We start from the raw sequence: 24,303 nt of genomic DNA, 5'->3' as shown, positions 1-24,303 counted from the left end.
GTTTGTGTATTGACATGCATTTGATGCATATCTATTGATTTTATTTGAAAGTACATCTGGAAAAAAAGGACAAATTAAACTTATCCCCCGATTCGCTGCCATTTGTTTGTTTTCAATTGGAGCATACATACTAAAATGCATTTAAACGAAAGCGCACTTAAAACCCCCAAATGTATATACAGTAAGTATATATATATATATTACAGACTGTGGAATTAAATTGTGGTAATTATAGTCTTTTATGTCGCACAATAATTGCGCTACTTTTCAGTAACAAAATAAATAAAAATTAATTTTTTTGCATACTAACCCAATATAATACCCATCTTTTGGTAAAATGTTAACAATGAGAATGCCCAAATATGCTACAATTGTGTGTGCCCATGAAATGCCAAAAGACGATACCCAAAATAGTGTAGTAGGTGCTGCTTTAAAAGCCTTTACAAGTTATTAATTTATAACAAAGAAGGCCCCAGAGTTATTACACTCTCTCTGACCTGTATGGTGATAGATGTTATGTAGTGTGAAATTCTTTCACACATGTGCACACCCAACATATACACTGGGGTTCCTATTTCTGAAAAGAGCACTTTTCAACCGGTTTCTGCTTAGGGTGGTTATGTGGCTGTGGAGAAATGATTATTGTCTGTTCACAAAAACTACCAGGAGCGTTTTCTCTGTAGCAATAAGAAATCAGCACACTCTTCAGTAAACTTATAACTGCAAAGTTATAAATGCAAGCAAGTAATTTCTCTTTTAAACATATGTATCTGTATAAAGTTATGCATCTAGGCTAGGAAGGCTTCTTACCCATGAACGACATGGAGGTTGAGCTGAGACGGCCACTGTGTGTGGTGATGTCACTTACAGGACTGCACGCCCCCACGTACGTAGCCTTCCTAGCCTCACACCTACTGTGGATTATCCATACCGCCGGCACTATGTACATTGTACAGGAGAGAACAAGGCGCCATCTGGCGGAGTTGCTGCCATACTGTAAAAGGACTGCCGATGCGATGGTAAAGAAAATGTCACAAAAGGAAGTGTGAGATGATAGAGATGAGCTTATATTGGTAGCCCCCTAGCCTCTTAATGCTATATGTGTGAGGTCACTGGGTTGACTGTACTGTGGCAAGTTACTCTGTCATCAACAATTTATCAACATCTTATATCTGGACTGCTGTTGACTTTACAGTATCTCTACTATACAACTATACTTGCGGACCATACATCCAGGCATTACAAGTGACTATATCAACATATGCCAATTTGATTGTCATGTGTTCCATATGATCCATTAACAGAAACTTTATTTAAGAATGACATAACTGATTACTTCATTATATCCTTGGATGTTATCCATAAATTGCTGCTTTATCCCCTGAGGCCTCCTACTATTCATGCAATACTAGTAATACCCCCCATGTATGAATGTGGCCGAGTGAGCAGCTACCTAGGTGACTAGACAATGTGGTCTTTCTATTTAGTGAGGTGCTGGTTAGCGGTATTAGCTCACTTTTTGTATACTGTGTGTTATATTTTTTCATTAAAGCCATTGTTGATTAAGCTGCATGGTCCCATTTGAAACTTTCTTCCAGGGGTATCTTCCTAACCCTGTTTTTTATATGAACTGTTTATAAGTTTCGGTAAGACCACTTTTCATATTGGCTAAAGAGGCCCCTGGCTTATCTTCTTCATACCGTTCGTTTGATTTAACGTTATTCATCATACCTTCCATCTGCCTCTTCATGTTCATCAAATCGGAGCTTCTTCAGCGGTTTGGGGACTGTGCCGTCTTGTGCGGTCCTCTTAGTAGGGCGTTCAGCGCTGCTCAGCATTTGGTTAATTTTCTGAAATTTCTCTGAAGACTAAACAAAAAAAATACCAAGCATTTGCATATTGCAAACAAGTGTAAGCAGCAAAATATCACATATTGCAAACAAGTGCAAGAAGGAAAATATCACTAAGAGTTATATCAGTACTAGCTAGATGTACATTCATGGGACAAACATAGGAAAACACTGACCATTTAGCAATATGGAACTGTACAAGTACAATGCAAAGTAATATGTAAAGCAAAAACAACATATTGGTGTCATAAAATGGAACTTCACCAAAAAGGGGAAGTTTAGCTTGTTTGCCTCCTCCCCCTCCACTGTCACATTTGATACTTTTTGGTGGGGGAAGAAGATAGCAGGTACATGGTTCTGGTTAGATGCGTTGTGGCAATCTGAGTCAGAACTTGCCCCCCGCACCGCAGCTTTCTGGAACATTTCACAAGTTTCAGAAGACTGTGGGGCCATTCACAAAGAGCAGTGCTGATTAAAGAATTGGCTTGGAAGTGGGCATCACTGGATCCCTGGACAGGTAGGTGTCCTTATATTAAAAGTCAGCAGGTACAATATTTGACAATTAATTTGACTTCATTTTTTTTTTTTGGGAGGGGGGGATTTGCTTTCTTATACAGAATATTTAAAAAAAACTCAATTGTGCCCCAGCAGTACTCTAAAAATTACCCTTTTGTTGTGAAATCCTGAAAAATAAAATAGCATTTTTTGTACCTAGGCATTCCTGTGCCTTCAGTTTCAAAGCTGTAGATCTAAAGCAGGGCTTAAAATTTCCACTCGCCTGCTCGCTTTTGCGAATGGAAATAACGTGGGGGCGAGTGTTATTGTTGGCTACTCCTTGCCCATTACTGACTGCTCCTTCACCTTCTATCACTCCCTTTTCTTTTACCTATCAACTGTACTCTGTATGAAGTTCTCCCGCCTCCCCCAGTACTTGTGTCCTGTGGCTCGTCTAGCTGTCTGTATCCGATGGCCACTCCGGCGTCAGATGTTGCTATGGTGATGTCAGGCGCATGCGCACCCCCTCACACAACCTCCTCTCTGCTCCCGGGACCGGAAGACAGACGTACCGGGATCCCAGAGAACAGGGACGGACTAGAGGTGCAGGCAGCCAGGGACCGCTCCATCTCACATCACATAGATTCACTGGAAGGAGCAGAGGACCTCCTGTCCTCACCAAGAGCAAGACCAGACCCTGCCCGCTGCTGGCTATCATGCACATCCTGCTGGCATGGAAGGTATCGTACTGAGCATTACACACAGCAGATAGGTACTGGGACAAGGAGGCACAGGAGGAAGTGCAGACAGCGTTTGTATCAGTGGGAGGAATTATACCCGGTCATTAGTATCAGTAAACGGAACAATACCCCATGCTTGGTGTCAGTGGGAGGAATAGTGCCAAACGCTTAGTGTCAGTGGAAGGAATAGTACCCCATGCTTGGTGTCAGTGGAAGAAATAGTGCCCCACGCTTGGTGCCAGTGGGAGGAATAGTGCCCCACGCTTGGTGCCAGTGGGAGGAATAGTGCCCCACGCTTGGTGCCAGTGGGAGGAATAGTGCCCCACGCTTGGTGCCAGTGGGAGGAATAGTGCCCCACGCTTGGTGCCAGTGGGAGGAATAGTGCCCCACGCTTGGTGCCAGTGGGAGGAATAGTACCCCACGCTTGGTGCCAGTGGGAGGAATAGTACCCCATGCTTGGTGCCAGTGGGAGGAATAGTGCCCCACGCTTGGTGTCAGTGGAAGTAATAGTGCCCCACGCTTGGTGTCAGTGGAAGGAATAGTAACCCATGCTTGGTGTCAGTGGAAGGAATAGTACCCCATGCTTGGTGTCAGTGGGAAGAATAGTGCCCCATGCTTGGTGTCAGTGGAAGGAGAAGTACCCCATGATTGGTGTCAGTGGAAGAAATAGTACCTCACGCTTGGTGTCAGTGGGAGTAGTAGTTCCCCACGCTTGGTGCCAGTGGGAGGAATAGTACCCCACAATTGGTGCCAGTGGTAGGAATAGTACCCCATGCTTGGTGTCAGTGGGAGTAATAGTGCCCCATGCTTGGTGCCAATGGGAGGAACAGTACCCCACGATTGGTGCCAGTGGGAGGAATAGTGCCCCATGCTTGGTGTCAGTGGAAGGAATAGTACCCCATGCTTGGTGTCAGTGGAAGGAATAGTACCCCATGCTTGGTGTCAGTGGGAGTAATATTGCTCCACGCTGGGTGTCAGTGGGAGGAATAGTGCCCCAGATTGGTATCAGTGGGAGGAATACCACCTCAGCTTTGGTATCGCTAGTGCCTCAGCATTGGCATCCCTAATGATGTAAAATTAAAGCTATGTTATAATTGCAGTTTTTTTATATTTTGGACTCTTTATTCTAAAGAAAAATTTAAATTCATAAGCGTTAAGGGGGCGTGGTTGGGGGCAGGGCAAAGGGCGGGTGGGGACTGGGTTGGGGGTGGGGTTGGAGGCGGATATGGGCAAGGTTGATTGTTGCAACTGGTGGAGAGTAAGGTTTGTGCCTGGCTAGTAGGTCTAGACTCCAAATTTTAAGCCCTGATCTAAAGTACAGTGTAAGATTCTAAAGCACTGTATGCCTGCTATGACTGCTAGCCAAAAGCTTTGTAGTGAAATTTGATGTCACTACTGTGCTTCATACTGCTCTCCCTGCTGGAGTGACGGCTGCAGTGCTTGCATTTCTCTGCTTCATCTACTCCATGGATATTTGTTTTCTGAACCTCTCCTGCCGCTTGATTATTCTTCCATTAGTTATCAGATTGTCATTTTGGGGCAGCTTTGATATAAAGAATCAGTCTTTCCACTACCAAGAAGGATGTCTCCACAAAAAGACAATCACGGTAAGTCAGTCCTGAAGAAAACATTAGCATTTTTTTGGGCACAGCTTCCACAATTCAGGTTTTCTTTAATTGTTTTGTGCCTAAAAGCTGACATGAGTATGCATAAACTTTCAGTATTAAGATACAAAGTCCTTTAACCGTTTTGCTGACAGGTCCATATGTTGTACAGACCTGACAGTGAGGGGAGGTTTACACCCACCCACCCACTGCATTAGATTCACTGGAGCTCAGGTGAGACATTCAGGGTCTTTTAGACACCAATTTGTCTCATAAAAGAGAACCTGTCACCAAAAAATCAGCACATAGGGGACTATTTGTCCCCTGTGTGATAAAAAAAAAATAATTTTTTAAGCTGTAAAAAAATGTAAGTTACATTCAAGCACATAAAATCCCCGACCACCCCATACAAAACGCATATGTCTGGGGCGCTTACGCACTAAAACGTTCATTGTAATACACATGTTAAACATTGTCGCACAAACCAGGCTGAGAGCATTAATTCTAGAACCAGAACTCCTACATAACGCTAAACTGATGACCTGTAGGGGCTTTTAAAACATTGCATATGGAAAATTTAGGTTACTGAAGTTTGTTGCTATTACACAGCTGCACACAACTTTAACAAATTTTGACATAGGTTTCTATTTACTCTGCGCAACCTCATCTTCTATGTTTTTACCCAAAAATATCAAATGTTGCATTTGTGTGCCGTAAAATTAACTTTAGTGTATTTGTAACTGAAATTTTACATTTCCTAGGCCATTTTCTAGGGCAGGGTTTCTCAACCAGGGTTCCTCAAGTGATGAGCATTTCTGTCTGCCAGGTAAGTTTTTACTGACACCATAGAGGTTTATAGCTATCTGTAAGGGGGGGGAATTCCTCCCAATGAACACTAGTGTAAGGAGCATTCTTTTCACTGACCATCACACTAATGTATCATGAGTTGTAGATAAAAGTACTTTGTAGCAGGGGCTCCATGAGACCGGAAAGTTATTTCAAGGGTTCCTCTATGTTCAAAAAGTTGAGAAAGGCTGCTCTAGGGTGTCTGCTTTCAGAAAATACATGAAACGCAAAAACTGCTCTAGCATCAAAACGGTTACAATATACAGAGCAAATTGTTTCTGTAGAAATAAGAGCCTGTCTAATGTTTAGAAAGCTCACATTCTCAAAACATATTGGATTTTTCTCTATATTAACATGTGTGCCAAACTGTTCATGACAAGTACAAGCAGGGGTTGAGACAACTTATAATGCTGCCCAGAATGCTGAACAACCTGTAGACAGTGTTAAAAATGCTATGGTTTATCCTAATCTTTGTTACTTTTGCTGAGCATATTGGCCTACAAGTATATTTTTTCTTGTTTTGGATATAGCATAAAGGGTTTAGAAAGGTTCTCTTGCTGTGTCACTGCTGGGGAAATCCACCCTCATTATTTATCATGTTGGCCTCTGTCTCAGAAGAAGAAAGTAAGGAAAATCCCCAAATTTTACAGTTGTCAAAACAACACAAGAGGGAAGTTTGCCAATTGCCTTTTGTGAGATTTCTCCACAATTTTAAGTGATTTCCACTCACTTCCATGAATGAAGTAATTAGGTCAAATACATTTAGGGGTAGAATTACTAAAACTGGTACACACAGATCTAATGCAGCTGTGCATAGTAACCAATCAGCTTGTAACTTTAGCTTGTTCAATTAAAGCGGTTGTAAAGGCTTGTTATTTTACCTTCATGCATTCTATGTATGAAGGTAAAAAAACCTTGTGTGCAGCAGTGACCCCAGCCCCCTCAATACTTACCTGAGCCCCATCGAGATCCAGCAATGTGCAGGACAGCTTCAAATGTTCCAGGTCTCATTCCTCCTCATTGGGTGAGACAGCAAGCAGGAGCCATTGGCTCCCGCTGCTGTCAATAACAGCCAGTCATCCAATGAGGAGAGAGTGGGGGCATGGCCAAGCCGTGGCTCCATGTGTGAATTGACGCACAGAGCAGCGGGTGCCCCCATAGCAAGCTGCTTGCTGTGCGGGCACCCGACAGAAATGAGGAACCAGGAGAGACTGCGGGGGACCCGAGAAGAGGAGGATCCAGGCTGCTCTGCGCAAAACCACTCTACAGAGCAGGTAAGTATATACACGTTTGTTATTTTACAAAAAAACCCTTTAGTATCGCTTTAAGCTTTGGCAATAAAACCTGGAAGCTGATTGGTTACTATGCATAGCTGTACCAGATTCTGTGTGCACCAGTTGTAGCAAATCTTCTACTTAGTGTTGAGGGCAACATTATTTATTTATTATTAGACAGTACAGTCAGTTTCTCTGGAAATATACTGAATTCATATAATAAACTGCAAATGTAAAACTTACTCCAAACGATTCACCAATGGCTACTAAGAATCTGGAGAGAAACAAAGAAAAAATGTTTCAGTGAAAACTTAAAAAAAAAAAAAAAATTAGTATGAAATCATTAAACATCCAACAAATCTGTATAAAATTTTTTTTAAATTGCCAAGTTGGTGAGGCTCCCCAGGGTCCCACAAGAGGATGTGGGAACATGAGTAGCCAGCTTTCCCAAGTTCCAAGGGTGCTAATAGGCACAGGAGCAAAAACAAGCCTATAGGTACCATGCAAATTTCATCTGGCAATTGGTGCTTGCCTGCAATACTGTAGACTTGACCATCAACCTATGTGTACGTTTTATGTCAACTCAATGCAGGCACATGGAGGAGACAAGAAGAAGAGTGGCACAGATAGAGGTTACGTTATCCCGTGGGGAATAATAGCGATCTGGACAAATGTGCAGCAGGTTAATCCTGATTAAATACGGAAAAAATATAATATTTTAAAAATCTTTCTACCAGCACTGTATTTAACCTGCCTGATTACGGTTCTCCCTCTCAGGACAGCTGGTTCTTGAACAGTGGTGATTTATGGATAGTCACCAATCCATCTAAAAATGCCCAAACTGGCAAACAATAATCTGATCTCCATGCACTGATTTACAAAGGTCAGATTTGTACCTTAAAAAATCCCTGTGACTTTAGACCTTTTTCATTTTGCTTTTTACACTTGATTGAGGCAAAACATTAAAATACATGTGCACAATGTTTAAGTGTAAAGCTTTCATTTTATTTCAGTAGCCATGATACTTTTATCAAACAGAATTATGATCACGATTCTTTTAGGCTCAGTCACTGATGTACTGGTATTTCAAAATGTACTAATCTTCATGTAAGATGATTACATGAACATATACGCAATTGAATTAAATGCTACAGCTCATACACATGCCATGTTCAAAATGGATGACTATGCACAAGTGCTTTCACATACAAACTATAGAGTTACTGCTATGCTAAATGAGTCACTCGCTAGTGACTATACTGCTATTTTATGACCATTTAATCTGTCTTCACTAAATACATACCTGAAAACGATCTAGGCCTTATGTCAGAAAGTTCCAACACAAGAGGGGAGTTGGTCCACTCAAATAAAGAGATTATTAAAGTGTTTACGGAGTATTACAAAAAGTTATATAATATTAGCCCCCAAGGCCCTCTAAAAGAAACTCAAGAGGGAATTAATAAAAAAAAAGATGACATACTTAAAAAATGCGGGATTACCAAAACTAAGTGAAGCACAGTTGAACTCCCTAGACGCAGAAATCTCCCAGGAAGAAATTAAAATAGCATTAAAAAGCACAGGGGGGGGGGGGGAAAGCCCAGGCCCGGATGGTTATACAGTTAAGTACTATAAGAAATTTAGTGAAGTACTGTTACCCAAGCTGGAGAAATATATGAATGCTCTGGGAGGTGGGATGGAAGTGAGGAGAGAATCCCTACAGGCCCATGTAGTGCTTATTCATAAGGAGGGAAAAGATCCATCTCAGTGCTCCAGCTATAGACCTATCTCATTATTGAACACTGACACTAAACTGTATGCAAAGGTGTTAGCAAACAGGTTGAGGGATTTGATGCCTGAATGGATCCATGGAGATCAGGTGGGCTTTGTGCCAGGGAGAGAGGGTAGAGATAACGGCTTGAGAACCCTGATGCTTATTCAGAAAAGTAGAAAAGGGAAAGCCCCGGTGGTGCTCTTGTCAATTGATGCAGAGAAGGCATTTGATAGAGTGGACTGGGGCTTTATGATGGACAATTTAAAAGTGCTGGGGATAGGTGATGGAATGTGAGAGTGGATAAGTAAATTATATAGGGAGCCTACTGCAATCATCACGGTAAATGGGGAGAGATCAAAACCCATTGGAATGTCTAATGGTACAAGACAAGGCTGCCCACTGTCCCCCCTGCTATATGTATTGTCACTCGAACCTTTGTTGTCAATAATAAGAAATAGTGGATCGGTAAAGGGAATTCAGATAGAATCCATAGAACACAGAGTAGCGGCCTTTGCGGACGACTTATTGTTCTATGTGGGGAATCCCCGAATAACTCTCCCAAATATAATGAAGATCCTGAAGGAGTACGGTGAACTATCAAATTTAAAAATTAATCCAACGAAAACAGAGATCCTGAATATTAATATATCAAAGAACGAAAAAGAAAAACTACAAAAAGAATTCCCCTTTATATGGAGAGAAAAAGAGATAAAATACCTAGGAATAAAACTCACTGCCTCATCTAAGCATCTGTATAGATTAAACTATATCTCTTTGATAAATGAGATCAGGGAAGATTTAAAAAGATTAGAAGGAGGAAATCCATCCTGGATAGGACGTATAAACCTAGTCAAAATGGTAATTATGCCTAAAATACTGTATAGATTTCAAATGGTACCAATTAAAATCCCAGGAGCCTTCTTTAAGATAATGAAAAAAATGTTAACAAGATACATATGGAAGAATAAAAAACCTAGAATAGCATATGAAACATTGAGCAGGACTAAAGAGAAAGGGGGATTGGGTCTACCAGATGTCAAGAGATACTATAAAGCAGTGGTTTTAGCAAGAATATATGACTGGACATTTAACCATAAGGGGAAAAGTTGGGTAACAATTGAAAATGATCTTAGTGGCATTAGACTGAACCAGATGATATGGGTTCCACCACAGTTCAGGGGAATCAAAGAAAGCACAAGTACCTACACTTTAAATGTTCTTAGGGTATGGGACAATTTACACAAAAACATGAAATGGGAATTTAATTCTATACTAATGCCTCTCACAGATACTGATTATTTTCCTCCGGGAAAAAATAAGATATCAGGGAGATGGTTTAGAAAGGAGGATACCCAACTGAGAGATGTTTTGGTGGAGGGGGAATTGAGACCACTTAAAGATTTAATAGAGAAGAAGGGAGATATTTTTATTAGAATAGATGAGTGGAAATATCATCAATTGAAATGTTTCATTGGAAATCTACCGAAACCCCTGAGAGTAAAACAGGAGTGGAATATGTTTGAAAGGTTGTTAGAGACACGAAGGGATGGGAAGCACGGTATTTCAAAAGTGTATAGAATACTCACAGAATTAGACACAAATACAAAGTTAATTTTTATCACAAAATGGGAGAGAGATATGGGAGTTGGGTTTGATGAAGACAGACAGAGAAAGATGTTTAGATTGATACACGATAATGTTAGTATGAGAGAGGTTGAGGTTAATTATAAGTGTGTGACACGATGGCACATTACACCGAGTGTAGAGCACAGGATGAATGGGGAGAACTCAAATAAGTGTTGGAGAGGATGTGGAGAGATGGGCACAGTGTTTCACATATGGTGGGAATGTCCGAAAATCCAGGCTTTTTGGAAAATAATAGTCAAATTGATTAAAGAAATAACTGAAATTGACATAGGGTTAGACCCAACGACGTGTCTCCTACACAATGTGGAGACATCTGTAAATAGATATAAAGACTCAGGTATTTGGTACTTCTTGAATGCGGCGAAAGGGTTGATACCTAAGTTTTGGCGGAAGGCTGAGGTACCGAAGGAGGAAGACTGGATTAATAGAGTAAACCAGAAAGGTAGAATGGAAAGATCATACCATATACAGGAAGATAAGATGAGAGTTTATTCCAGGAGATGGGAAAAATGGGAAAGAGCAGGATTGAAAGAGAAATATAGGAAAATATGAACTAGGATGTGAGCAAAAAAAATTAATAAGCCTCAAGAGAGTAGAATGGGCTAGAGTCTGCAGAGGGGGAGGAGGGAGGATGAGGGGCGGGAAGGGGGGGAAGTGGGATGGGAAAGAAAAGAGTTTTTAGTAAGGGAAAGATAGAAATGTTATAAATGTTTATATGTATGAGAATTTTTTTCCCTTTTTGGGTTTTTGTATTAACATGAAAAATTTAATAAATATTTAAATTAAAAAAAAAAAAAAAAAAAAGTTCCAACACAAGAATGTGTGTCAGCATACAAAATCTTTGAACAACTGACCCAGTCCTTGGCGTCATTTTTGTTGGAGACAGCAGTCCATCTGATGACTTATAAGGGCTTTTTAAAGGAGAGACATAGATGTTTCCACCAGGAATTCTTAATGGCGAATTTGCAAACCTGTAAGGGCTTCGTGGTATTTGAGGAATTGGCGACAAAGTGGGAGGCTTAAAAAAGAAAGAGAAATGAAAAGTTACAACAAACACCAAAATGCTTAATATTAGAGGCAGATATAAATAAAATCATTACAAATGTCCAAATATTAAAGCTGAACTCTGGCAGAAAATTTTTCTCCATGTCTTTTTTGTTCTCTTTATTCAGAGAAACAGTTGTAGTGGGAATCCATTTTTTGTTTCCATAATTACATGCCTCTTTCTCCTTCACATTTATTTTACAAGGCTGGGGTGGCCACTGGTCTTGGTCACTTCCTCACTGTAATTTTGTAATGTAGTGAGTGGGGACGTCACTACATCTCCACTTGCTGTGGCGGGACCACTGAGGAGTCTGATTAACACTCCTAGCCTGTCCCACCTCCCATGACTTTATTCTGAGAATGACAGACCAGAAGTCTCTTGGTCTGTCATGCCCTTCCACTAGAATTCTAATGGCATGATGGGAATTGTAGTTTCTCATAGCAGTGCATGAGAAGAGTGATTGTGATGTATCCATCTGCAAGCTGCTTTTCGAAAAAGCAGCAACAATGTCGCTCATTTTTCAGCATAATTATGAGCTAAAGAGGTGATGGTATTGAGCAACTTATTTGCAGCTTTTAAATATTTATAGTTGAAACCAATATTAGATGATTTTTAATTGCATCCCAAAGTGTAGCTGTAAACCGATCTGTCCAGACTATTATAAATACCTTGTTTCAACAGCTACCAAGTACAGTAGATCTCCTCTTGATCAAATAATTCAACAGACAGTTTATAACATGATTCTTCCTAGATAGCCTAGAGCAGATGTTGGGTCTAGCCAACATAATTAGTTCAGAAAAACAAAATAAATACAAAGTGTAATATTATTATCATTTTATATTAGTGCTAATTACTTTTTTCTCTTAAACTAAGTATTTTAGGAAACCATAAAATGTAATTTCCTCGTAGACTTCACACATATATCCTAGGAATAAATGCTATCTTGGCAAATACTGGATATGTTGTTCCGCTGTGGGTGACTTCTCCAATAAAACTCCCCAGTGCTTTTCTGTCATGGAACACATTGTCTCCATTTACAGCTCATTTTCTTGCATAACAGGGATTTAAGACTTGTGGGAAGATTACAGTAAACATAAGAGTGTTTCAAATATTCAGTAAAGAAGATGGGATTTTCAGGGTGCATGAACATGAATACCAAATATATTAAATAGGTCAATTAAGATCTTTGTTAGGTCATTTTCTCCTAGCTCCATGAGTTTTCACATCCAGGGTGAGCCGTCGAGTCCCATACAGTGAGGAACAGAAGTATTTGAACACCCTGTGATTTTGCAAGTTCTCCCACTTAGAAATCATGGAGGGGTCTGAAATTCACATTGTAGGTGCATTCCCACTCTGAGAGACAGAATTTAAAAAAGAAAATTCAGGAAATCACATTGTATGATTTTTAAAGAATTTATTTGTCTTGCACTGCTGAACATAAGTATTTGAACACCTAAGAAACAGCAAGAATTCTGGCTCTCAAAGACCTGTTACTGTGCCTTTAAAAAGTCCACCTCTACTCCACTCATTAATCTAACTTAGTAGCACCTGATTTTTTTAAATTCTGTCTCTCAGAGTGGGAATGCACCTACAATGTGAATTTCAGACCCCTCCATGATTTCTAAGTGGGAGAACTTGCAAAATCGCAGGGTGTTCAAATACTTCTGTTCCTCACTGTATATACAAATATTTGATTAAATACTTTGCATTGGATATATTAAGGTTGTTTGGTAATTATATAATTTTCCTTTGATATACCTTTAGACTGCCTCGGCGGTTGAAATTCCTTCACAAAATCTCCCCTGAAGAAGTCCGTGAGGGCGAAACATGTAGGGAGTAAATACAATTATCTAACCAAGTTTGAATCTCAGTTTTACCCTTAGTACTGAAATTGTTTTTATGCTTCTGTATTTTTTACAAAAAAACGAAATAAAAATTATATAACTTAATATATTTGGTATTAATGTTCATGCACCCTGAAAGTCCCATCTTCTCTATTGAATATTAGCAATTTTAAGGGATGTGGTGCAATAATCATCGCTGTTCCTATAGGAGTGTTTCAGTTACTACTGCACATATAGCATTCCTGAGGAATTACCACATATAATAAATGAACTTAAAGCTGATCTCCATTGTTTCATTTAACTTTAAACAATTCTTTTGGACCAAGCTGATCCAATCAAATCATTTACTTCACTAACAGTTGCAACGGTTGTGTGTGCTGTATAAACTGTATGTAGCCCAAACTATAGTACATACAGTAAACGCAGTGCTACCTCAGCAGGACAAGAACTTCCAGTTCCTCTCCTGAAATAAAATCGGGCTGAGTGGCATTCAACCTTTTACAGGGAGCCTAGTGTTCAATGCCTGGATACAAAGCTTTCTCTGATTGGCTGAGAGAGTGGCAGGCTGATGACATCACAAAATCCATCTTCGCTAAAGACTAATGAAAATATTAGTGAGGTAAATAGTTCATGAACAAATTAAATAATTAAAGATGAATGAAGCATAAAGAGCATCTTTAAATTAACATATATTAAAAACAGATCATAGATAAATCCTCACCCTTGTAGATGCATATTGCAAGATATTACTTTTTAATTTTTGCATAAAGACCAAGTTGTAGAATACGATAATAGAGTCATGTTTTCCGTCTCGGATCAAAACATGTTTGAAAGTCTGCAAAATTAAACAAATTTTGTTATACAAATAAAACACTGCTTATGCCCAATGACAGTCATCCCTATTTTAATTTACAAGCACTATTTGGTATGCAACAAAATGTCATCAGCTTACATAACTGGACAGAGGTGTATGGAGGTGACTGTTCAGATAGTAAATCCTAGCCCCATTAGCTTTCATTCCTTTACTGGATTTCAAATATAAAATAATGAAACCTTATGTAGGGATGATAAGCATTTCCATTGTAAGAAGCCACACATTTATTTATTTTTTTATAAATATTTATTTTGTTTTTCAAGTCATATACAAATCATTTCCACATTTCTATTAAAATAGTTATCTAAACAGTAATTTCTCCTTATATAATTTAATTAATTATATACATAACTTTCTTTTCCATCCCCCCTCCCATACATCCCCCCCTCCCTCTCCGCATCCCCTCCCCTCCTCCCCACTCCCTCCCACGCGCCACCCTTTCTCTTGTCTCGTTTACTCCATATATTTCTGTTGTTCCTAAACTCCATTTTAAGCCCACTTCCAGGAAAATTATCTCATCATGTATTTCACCTTTGCTTTATATTCTTCCCAGGCTTTCCATTTTTTATTATATATCTCTAACTTGTCCTCATACGTATAATACAGTCTTTCTGTCCCAGATATCTGATTTACTCTTCCCATCCAATCCTCCTCAGTTGGCACCTCTCTTTTCTTCCAGTACCTGGGGATCAGACTCTTTGCTGCGGTCAGATATTGCCATATCCCCGAACTCTTATATACCTTCGTTGAGAGTTCTGAGATATGGAGGAGACATAATTCTGGATCCAATCCTATATTGATTTTGGTAATTTTTCTTATCAAATAAACTATCCTCCGCCAAAACACCTGTATTTCTGGGCACTCCCACCACATATGATACCACGTGCCCTCCTCGCGACAACCTCTCCAACACATCTGTGACATTTCCGTATTCATCTTGTGCTCCACGTTAGGGGTAATGTGCCATCTATTTAAACACTTATAATTTATTTCTACTTCCCTCATACTAATATTTTCGTGAATTAATGTGAACATTTTCCTCTGCCCCTGCTCCTCTATTTTTCTTCCCATATCTCTTTCCCATTTTTCTACGTGCATTAATTTTGTGTCAGTGTCAAGTTCCATTAATATCTTGTATATTTTTGCCATTCCGTGTCTACCATTTCCCCGTGTCTCAAATATTCTCTCGAACGGATTTCAGTCTTTTCTAGTTCTTATTGGCTTTGGGAGGCTTTCAAAAAAATACTTCAATTGGTAGTATCTCAATCTATCCATCTTGTTAAAGACTTCTCCCTTTCTTTCCTCCATTTCCTTGTATGACCCGATTTCCTCTCCCACCATTATATCTCTCAATTGCGCCTCTTGTTTTATGATCCATTTCCCTGCTATACTGTCCATACCTGGAATAAAATATTTTGTATTTCTAAGTGGTATTAATTGTGAATTAAAAACCCACCCCTTTTGTCTGTGTAGTGAATCCCATTCTTTTAAAACATTAAAAGTGTAAGTGCTAGTGCTCTCCTCTAATTCCCTATATTGTGCCGGTACCCAAATACTTTTACTTAAACTTATTCCACTCAGTGCATTCTCGATTTTAACCCAACTTTTCTCCGGGTTATGGATCCAGTCAAAGATTCTCGCAATAATCCCCGCTCTATAATATCTCTTTAAATCTGGTACCCCCAATCCTCCTCTCTCTTTACTTCTAATCAACGTCTCATAACCTATTCTAGGTTTTTTATTTCTCCATATATATTTTATTATCATTTTCCTGAGTTCTTTGAAATATGCCTCCGGGAGTTTGATTGGAATCATTTGGAATTTTACTTGGGAACAATTACCATCTTTATCAGGTTTATGCGCCCTATCCATGAAGGATTTCCATTTCCCACCCTCCTGAGCTCCTCCTTGATCTCATTTAATATTGCTATATAATTGGCTTTATATAGGTTCTTTGTTGAGGTTGATAGTTTTATTCCTAAATATTTTAACTCTTTATCTCTCCAGAGGAAAGGGAATTCCTCTTGTAATTTTTCTTTTTCACTATTTTTAAGGTTTATATTTAAGATTTCAGTCTTTGTCGGGTTAATTTTCAGGTTTAACAGTTCTCCATACTCCCTCAATGCTTTCATTAAATTTGGAAGTGATGTTCTGGGGTTTCCAACGTAAAACATCAGATCGTCCGCATACGCCGCAACCTTATGTTCTCGATCTCCTATCTTTATTCCTTTTATATCTATATTCTTCCTTATCCTAGACAACAAAGGCTCCAGTGATAACACATACAGCAATGGAGACAATGGACATCCCGGTCTTGTACCATTTGACATCTTTAACTGCTCTGATCTTCCTCCATTTACCATTATGGTGGCGGTAGGCCCTCTATATAACTCTCCAATCCACCCTCTCATTCTATCTCCCAATCCTAGCGCTTCCAGGGTATCCATCATAAAACCCCAACTTACTCTGTCGAATGCCTTCTCAGCATCTATCGATATCAGTATCATTGGGGTTTTTCCTTTTTTACCCTCCTGGATGAGCAACAGTGATCTCAAAGCATTATCTCTACCCTCTCTTCCCAGGACAAATCCCACCTGATCTCTGTGTATCCACTCCGGCATCAGTTCTTTTAGTCTATTTGCCAGCACCTTTGCAAATATTTTAGTGTCTACATTCAATAACGCTATTGGTCGATAACTTGCACATTACGAGGGGTCTTTATCCTCCTTCTGTATCAGTACTATATTGGCCTGTAAAGATTCTCCCCTCATCTCCAACCCGTTCCCCAAGGCGTTCATATAGATCTTCATCTTGGGTATTAAAAGCTCTTTATACTTTTTATAATATTTTACCGTATATCCGTCCGGACAAGGACTTTTCCCTCCCGCCATACTTTTTAACGCTATTTCTATTTCCTCTGAAGTTATTTCTTCCTCTAAAGAGTTCAGTTGTATTTCTCCTAATTTCGGTAGACCTGCGTCCTCTAGGTATAACTTCCTTTTCCCTCTATTTACTGTTTCCGTTTTCTTAAAGATATCCTGGGGAATGATATTATACAGGCCACTATAATACTCTTTAAATACTCTGGCAATATCCTTGGTTGCGTGTACAAATTCCCCCTTGGGATTTCTTATTTTCTCAATATAATTTCTATTTTTCTTCTTTCTTAAAGTTCTCATTAAATACTTTCTCGGCCTATCTCCCCATCTATACCTTTCACATATTATTTTATTAAAGACTCTTCTTTTTTCTTCCTCCATTACTTTCTCTAATTCTTCTTTCTTCTTTATTAACAGCTGCATTATCTCCTTAGATCTTTCCCTTTTGTGTACCTGTTCAAGATCATATATTTCATTTAATATTCTGTTTGTGTTTTCTCTCCTTTCTTTTTTGTCCCTATTGCAATGAGAAGACCTCTAATGTAGGCTTTATGTGCTTCCCACACCGTTGTAACCGACACATCCTCTGTCTCATTCTCTTCAAAAAACCATTCAATTTCCTTCTCAATTCTTTGTCCAATCTCTTCATACATGAGGAGTGCCTCATTCATCCGCCACACATATCCCCCTCTCTCTCCTCTCTACCCCATTTTAACTTCATTGCAACCGGGGCATGATCCGACAGAGTGCTTTCTCCTATTTTTACTTCCCCCACCCACTCTATCATTTGATGTTCTACTAATATGCAATCTAGTCTAGAATAAGTCTCATGTACATGTGAAAAGAAAGTATAATCTCTCGCCTTCATATTCCTAATCCTCCAGATATCCACCAGTTGACACTCATGCATCAGTTTCTTTAACCTTCTCAAGGACTTGCTTTCCTCTCTCCGCATACCAGAATTAGTGTCCATTCGCAGATCCATACAGAGGTTAAAGTCTCCCGCTACGATCATACACCCTCTTTTAAAATCCATCAATCTCTTCAACACTTCTCTCATGAATGTCTCCGGCTTCTTATTTGGACTATATATATTTGCTATTGTGCACTCAATTCCCTGTAATCTACCTCTCAAAAACAGAAACCTTCCTTCAAAAGATCTGTTAATCTATCCTCCACCTCAAACCTTATATTCTTGGCAAAGCCTATAGCAACTCCCCTTGCTCTTTTAATTGGTGAGTCCGCATAAAACCATGTTGGAAAATATCTGGTCCTCAATCTAACCTTCGACTCCATCTCTAGGTGTGTTTCTTGCAGGAATACCACTGAAGATTGTCTATGCTGTAATTCTTTAAACAACCTAAATCTCTTTCCTGGGCAGCTTAACCCTTTTACATTATAGGTCATATATTGGATTTCTTCCATCTTACTCTTTTCCTCCTAACCCCTTTTCCCTCCTTGCTTTCCTCTTTCTTATTCCTATGGAGCGTTTTTTTCCTACTAACTTTTTCTCCCCCCTTGTCCCCCCCCCCTATCTCCCCCATCTCTCCCCTCCCTCCTCTTCCCCTTCCTCCCCCCCACCCCCCCCCCCTGCATCATTGCCATCACTCCCACCCTCCCACCCCCCTTTTTTTAGGCCTTCGCTTTGCCTAAGCATCATTTGTGGAAATAACGTCCACCTTTGATATTATCCTTAGGGCTACACTCCTCCCATGAACGGCCTCCCCTCCAACCAGATCTCCCCATTGACCCCCTTTCCACCTATACTTCTTAACAACAGGAAGAGAAAAGAGTCAAGCTAGAGGGGTTATGGAGGAGACAGGCGACGGAGCGGGGGCAAGAGAAGAGAAAAAAAAAAAAAGAAACACGCACATCTTCTCTCCCCTCCGCTCCCCCCGGCCCCCCCCCTCCACCAGTGTCTATCCCTCCCCTCCCCTCAATCCACTTCCCCCGGGTTCTTCTTCCCAACCAATAATTTCAATTCTCTGCATTTCCAATCTATCGCAAAAATTTCTTAAGTCCTCTGGGAACCTCAATTGGGCTGTTACTCCGTTTTTCCATCCTATTAAACACTCCGGTATCCCCCATCTATATTGCACCTTCTGTTTTCTCATCTGCTCCAGCAAAGGCCTCAGAGCTCTCCTCCTTCGGAGAGGCTCCGGTGACAAATCCGCATATATTTGGATGTCCATTTCTCCATATTTTATTACTGCTTTTCCCTTAATTTTCCTCCAGATTCTTTCCCTTTGCTGCAGTTCATAAAATTTAACAAGTATGTCTCTTGGCCTGTCCTTCTCACGGTTCACCTGGAGTCTCCCATTTCTAAAGAGACTTTCTATATCAGTCCTTTCTATATCAGAGTATCCCGTTATAAAGTTCAGAATTTTACAAACCGCCTCTTCCATTAGTTCTCCTTTTAGGCTTTCTGGTACTCCTCTTATCCTTATATTTCTCCTTCTTTCTCTATTCTCTTGAATTTCCGCCTTATACAGCAATTTTTCCTGAACTTTTTCCATATTAATTATCTTCTTTTCTAATTCGGAAATGTTCTGGGTCTGATTTTTAACTTTCTGCTCCGTTTCCTCCACTCTTAACAGCAGCTGCCCCAGATCACTCCGAATATTTACCATTTCTTGCTTTATAGTTTTCTCCAGATTTTTAAACATCTCTGTCATCTCTTTTTTATTTGGGATTTGTAGTTCATTTTCTGTCTCTGATATTTGTTGACTGCTGATGTCAAGATCCATTAATTGTTTAGGACTACTTTGCATACTTAAATCTAGTTCTTCTTTGTCATTTCTACTCTGGTGCCTTTCCGGGGTCAGGTTTCCCTGGGATGTGTACTTTTTAATTGTACCCATTGGGTTCCTTTAGGCCCGGTTCCTTTTGCACTTTTATTTTTCATTTCTTCTATTTCTTTTATTTTTCTCACATATCTTGAATTTTACACAGAGAAGGAAGAAATCAGTATGATATAGAGATAGAGATCCCAGCCCTTCTGTTAGCTTTTCTGTGTTTTTTTTTGCCTACACCTTACGTTCTTCTCCTTTATATTCTCTGGGGACCCCCCCCCCCCTTTTCTCTCTCTCTGTCCTCCTTCAGCTCGACACAGTCTCTCCAGAATCAACACAGTTTTTATGTTTGAGGTCACAGCCGGAGTCACTCACCCTCCCTGCTCCTCTCATGAGACTGCTCCAGGCTCCAATTCTCCAGCAGATCGACTCTCTTGTTCTCAGGGGGGCCCTCCAGGACTTTCCTCCGTTTACTTGTTGTGCAGGCAGTTCCTCACAGTTCACCTCCACCGGACTCCAGCAGTGGCTAGTCTTCCAGCAGGACGGTATCTCTCCTGTTCCTCCGTCGGCCTCCAGCCGGCCGGCTGGCTTCCTCGCTCCCAGGAATGCACTGCGGCCGGTCACATGTCCCGGCCTCGCCTCCTTGTTTCCCGGCAACCACGTTCAGCATCCCCGTCTCTCTCCGATGATCTCCGTTCCCCAGCTCTTCCTCACGCAGGCCGCCTCTCAGCCAAGGAAGCCCGCCAGACCGAGGTAGGTCTCAGGCTTCTAGGGCTCTATATTACAGGGACATTTTGTGGATAGGTACAAGGTGGTCGGTCGGAGGGGCTCCGGCCGAAAGCTCCTACCACGAGCTCTCCGCTGCAGCCATGATTAGGCTCCGCCCCCAACTACACCAGAAGCCACACATTTAACCTCATGGACAGCAAGGCAACCTAAAATCTTTGAGATGGATTGGTGTTGAGAAATGTTAGAATGTTTGTGGGCTACACATACTGCTCACATCACAATGTTTTAATGTTCAATACACTGTGTATTTGGTCACTGCTATTATTTATATGGCTAAAATAGAAAATAGGAATTTTGACGTACCTATAAATTTCATATCTTGAAGTACAGTAAAGGACACAGGAGTTGATTCTAAGACCATGGGTTATGTGCCAAGATCTTAAGGTGACTGGACACAGGCAAAAGCTTTGCTGGGATCCACCTACAAGTATACATCTATATCACACACACTTTGTGAGGCAACAGGTTTTTTTTTAGTAAGCAATAAGATGAGGGAGGAATTCCTTGTGAGTAATGGAAGAGAGGTCAGTTGACAAAGGAATATATAGCAGGCAGAAATAGATGACAGACCTGACCCCACGCACTTCAAGGCAGGACATTTGATGAGATGGGTAGGCAAGTTCCTAGGTACCTACAAACTGCATGTGGAGGGGAAACAAGCACATACAAGTGTACTGAGAAAAGGGGAAATACAACCTTTTCCAGTACTAGGTCAACATAAGAAATTGACCAGTGCCAAGGCCAGTTCTTTTTAGGAGGCTAGAGAAGGAGGACTTCCCAAGTTGCAAAACAGGTATCCTGCTGATCCTGAACTCTAATACAGGGAGAGACGACATCTGAAAACTCAGGGCAGCGTTGTACACCAGGGAGGCCTGTGTAGGAAAAAAATGGGGTTCATGTAATTGAGCAAACGTCCGCAAGTAGTGAGAAGTAGGTTCAGTGGCCTATAGTGGAGATGCTGGAAATTAGATGTCCGAAAGAAGTTCCCCAGAAGAACCTGAGAAAAAAAAAAACAACAACAGACAGAGGACACAAAGAGAGGTAAACAAAGGCACACTTGGAGAGGTACACAAAGACTGGGATGTCTGTTCTTTAATATGGAGCTTTTGTCAATAAACGTCCCTCTTGCCCCCTTTCTCATTAAGGGGTGGGGACAACTTTTACTGTGAAGGAGGTGTCTGAGTAGGAACAGTGGCCTTAGTCATGAGGGGTCTGCCACGAAGTGAAGGACCTGCAGTAGATGGCTCCCTAAGGGTGTGAACAGATTATATCAGTATGGTAGGGGAGGCACATTTAATAGAGAAGCATGAGGATAGAGGGTTAGGAACCCCTGTCTTTCAGTAGCTGCCTCAATGTATTCCTCAAGGAAACTTCCAAAGAGGAGTTTCCCACTGAAGGGCAAAAGGCACGCAACGGTGTTCTGATGACCAAGTTTTAAACCACTAGATTCTGTACATATGCACAAAAAGTAAGGAGATATGACAGAACACCTTCTCCATGGTGTCTACATATAAAAGTGAAGAGGGCAAGAGTTGCAATCTTGTAGCAAAGATTATGGATCATCTATAATTGGAGAAAATTCATTACTGACTAACTCTCTTAGCTGGGCCATTATTATATAAGGTCCAGTCAGGTTGAACAAGAAATCGGGAAAGACTTTCTAAAAATTGCCCTTTTTTTCATGCACGGACGTATTTGTGGGTGAAGAGCAGAAAAGTGTGAATCTATCCAGAGATTGGAATGCATTGCTTCAACCAATGTGTTCCTGGGAGTCTGTAATCCACCATTGCTAAGCGAGGCTATTTCCCTGCAGGGTACACAGTGAATGAATCTGGACTGATGGGCCCAGTGTGGCAGGTATGAAGAAATCGCAATATTCCAGGCACTGAATTCCTCTGTCTGCCTCTGTGAGTATCAGGCAACAGGTGAAACCACTTGAGTTGCTGGCAGAATAGCAGCCAAAAGTGTACAGTTACGAATCTTCTAAGCATTACACCACTAACCACAGAGAAGCTTTTGGTAGTGAGGTGGAAGAAAAGACCACCAATTTTAAATAGGTAAACATTAAATTAGTGTTACCAGTAAGGGCAAGACAGTCAGAGTGAATGCTCTAAGAGTATAGATTACACCATAACCTGTGCCTTCCAGACCGCTTCTGTGCTTAGTACTGTGGTAGGTTTTGTAGAAGGATATTGAGTATTATCTACTACATATAGCGCTCAGCATAAATGAGTACACCCCATTTGAAAAGTAAGATTCTAATCAATATCTCAATGAACACAAGAACAATTTACAAAAATGTGACAAATTTTTATAGAACATTTGTTTAGCTCATTACATGAAAGTAAGGTTAATAATATAACCTAGATTACAAAATCTGCAATCTTACTCAAAGTAGTTGATGCAAAAATGAATACAACTGATATTTAAAGCTTTGCTGATCTTCTTGTAGCCTTCACCTTTCTTGTCAAAATAAATTATTTTCTTTCTCAGGCATTGTGACATTTCTCTTCCATGTGGTGTCATTGCTGACAGCATGAAATGGGAAGGGGTTTTCCTTGTTAAGTAACACCCTTTTATAATCAACTGTCTGCTGGACACCTATTTCATGAATAATTAGACTCACCTGTAGTTGAATTCTTGTTAATTAGGATTTTGTTGTCTAAACTTTAGCTTTGCTCCTAGGACTTTCATTGGGGTGTATTCATTTTTGCAACATGGTCTTGAATGAATTTGTTAGGAAAAATACTTTTTTGTGTGTGCAAATTAACAAATCTTGTTTGCAATCAATGGCCCGCATATGTGGACGTGTTTTGTAGTATAGTGTCCCATAGAAAATGGGACAAATCTTTTGAGGTGTACTCCTTTATGCTGAGCACTGTATACAGGTAATAATCCAAAAAGCCAAGAACTGACATGTAAGGATACAGGGAAACCCTGTCTTACCTTATCCACATTGCTGGTCTTGTCCAGGATTCAGGCTTCACTTCTAACTGTGGGCATACCCCTGAAGGGGTCTACAGGGTCTGGGTGCCGTAGGAATGGTCCACGACCCTGGATCTGTATAGCAACCTGTAGGTTACTCACTCACTGCATCACGTAGCATGGTAAATGTTGAACACAGAATCCAGTGCCCAACGAGTACATTACAGGCTAGCTCTGCTGTTTGGGATCTGGGTTTGGTTCCCAAACTTTTTAGGATAAAAAAATTCCGAAACTGCTAGAGAGCCATATGGGAAAAAGCAATTGGATAGTCATAGAAGTGTCAGTTGAAAAAAGGAGGAAAATTGACGAAAAACGTTTCACCTGAGGACACTAGCAAAAAGGAGCCTCACAGAGAGGGTGGGGTTATATGGGTACACGTTGGGTGGTGTCCAATCACCTAAAAGTGGCATATAACCCATGATCTAGGAAAAAAATCTCCTGTGTCATGTGTCAAAGCTTGGTTAAGTAGAGGATATGTGCCTGAGTTGCTTTTTACTTCCAGGCCAGCTTTGGTGAAGAGAATTGCAGCTGCATAACCTTATGCACTGGAGATACGTCAGGTATGGCTTTCATAAAAACGACTGGCAAATTTCTAACAAAATGTGTGTGTGGAGATCTGTAAGCATTTCAAGCAAGCACAAAAATGTAAACAAGAAAACCATTTACCTCTTGGTTTGTATTTGTAAGCTGCTTGTATGCAGTAACAATAGTCTTGAATCGTAGATCAATGTTCTTTGCCTTACAAATGCCATACATAGAACACATCATGATCTACAAGAAAGAGGCAGAAATTAATAAGCCTGTTAACAATTATAATTAAAGCAGAACTACACTGCATCTGGGCACAAACCAAAAACGCAATTTAATT

The 24,303-nt window shown here is 40.4% G+C and overlaps 1 protein-coding gene across 1 annotated transcript in view; it reads right to left on the bottom strand.

Annotated features, from left to right (window-relative positions):
* The window catches only part of RB1 (RB transcriptional corepressor 1), a 279,061-nt gene that overhangs the window by 32,272 nt on the left and 222,486 nt on the right, over nucleotides 1-24,303 (bottom strand). Inside the window, exons 21-25 of the mRNA XM_089679104.1 lie at nucleotides 24,102-24,206; nucleotides 13,838-13,951; nucleotides 11,082-11,245; nucleotides 7,053-7,083; nucleotides 1,732-1,868 (exon numbers count right to left, since the gene is read on the bottom strand). Of these exons, the coding sequence (XP_089535230.1) occupies nucleotides 1,732-1,868; nucleotides 7,053-7,083; nucleotides 11,082-11,245; nucleotides 13,838-13,951; nucleotides 24,102-24,206 (551 nt within the window). The remainder of the gene's footprint in view (nucleotides 1-1,731; nucleotides 1,869-7,052; nucleotides 7,084-11,081; nucleotides 11,246-13,837; nucleotides 13,952-24,101; nucleotides 24,207-24,303) is intronic.

This window comes from Staurois parvus, unplaced genomic scaffold (genome assembly GCF_062004578.1).
Source record: "Staurois parvus isolate SC_StPar_1 unplaced genomic scaffold, SC_StPar_1.0 ptg000017l, whole genome shotgun sequence".
In the NCBI taxonomy this organism is placed as follows: domain Eukaryota; kingdom Metazoa; phylum Chordata; class Amphibia; order Anura; family Ranidae; genus Staurois; species Staurois parvus.
The sequence above is the reverse complement of the archived record's forward strand: the minus strand, read 5'-3'. Positions and strand labels throughout refer to the sequence as shown.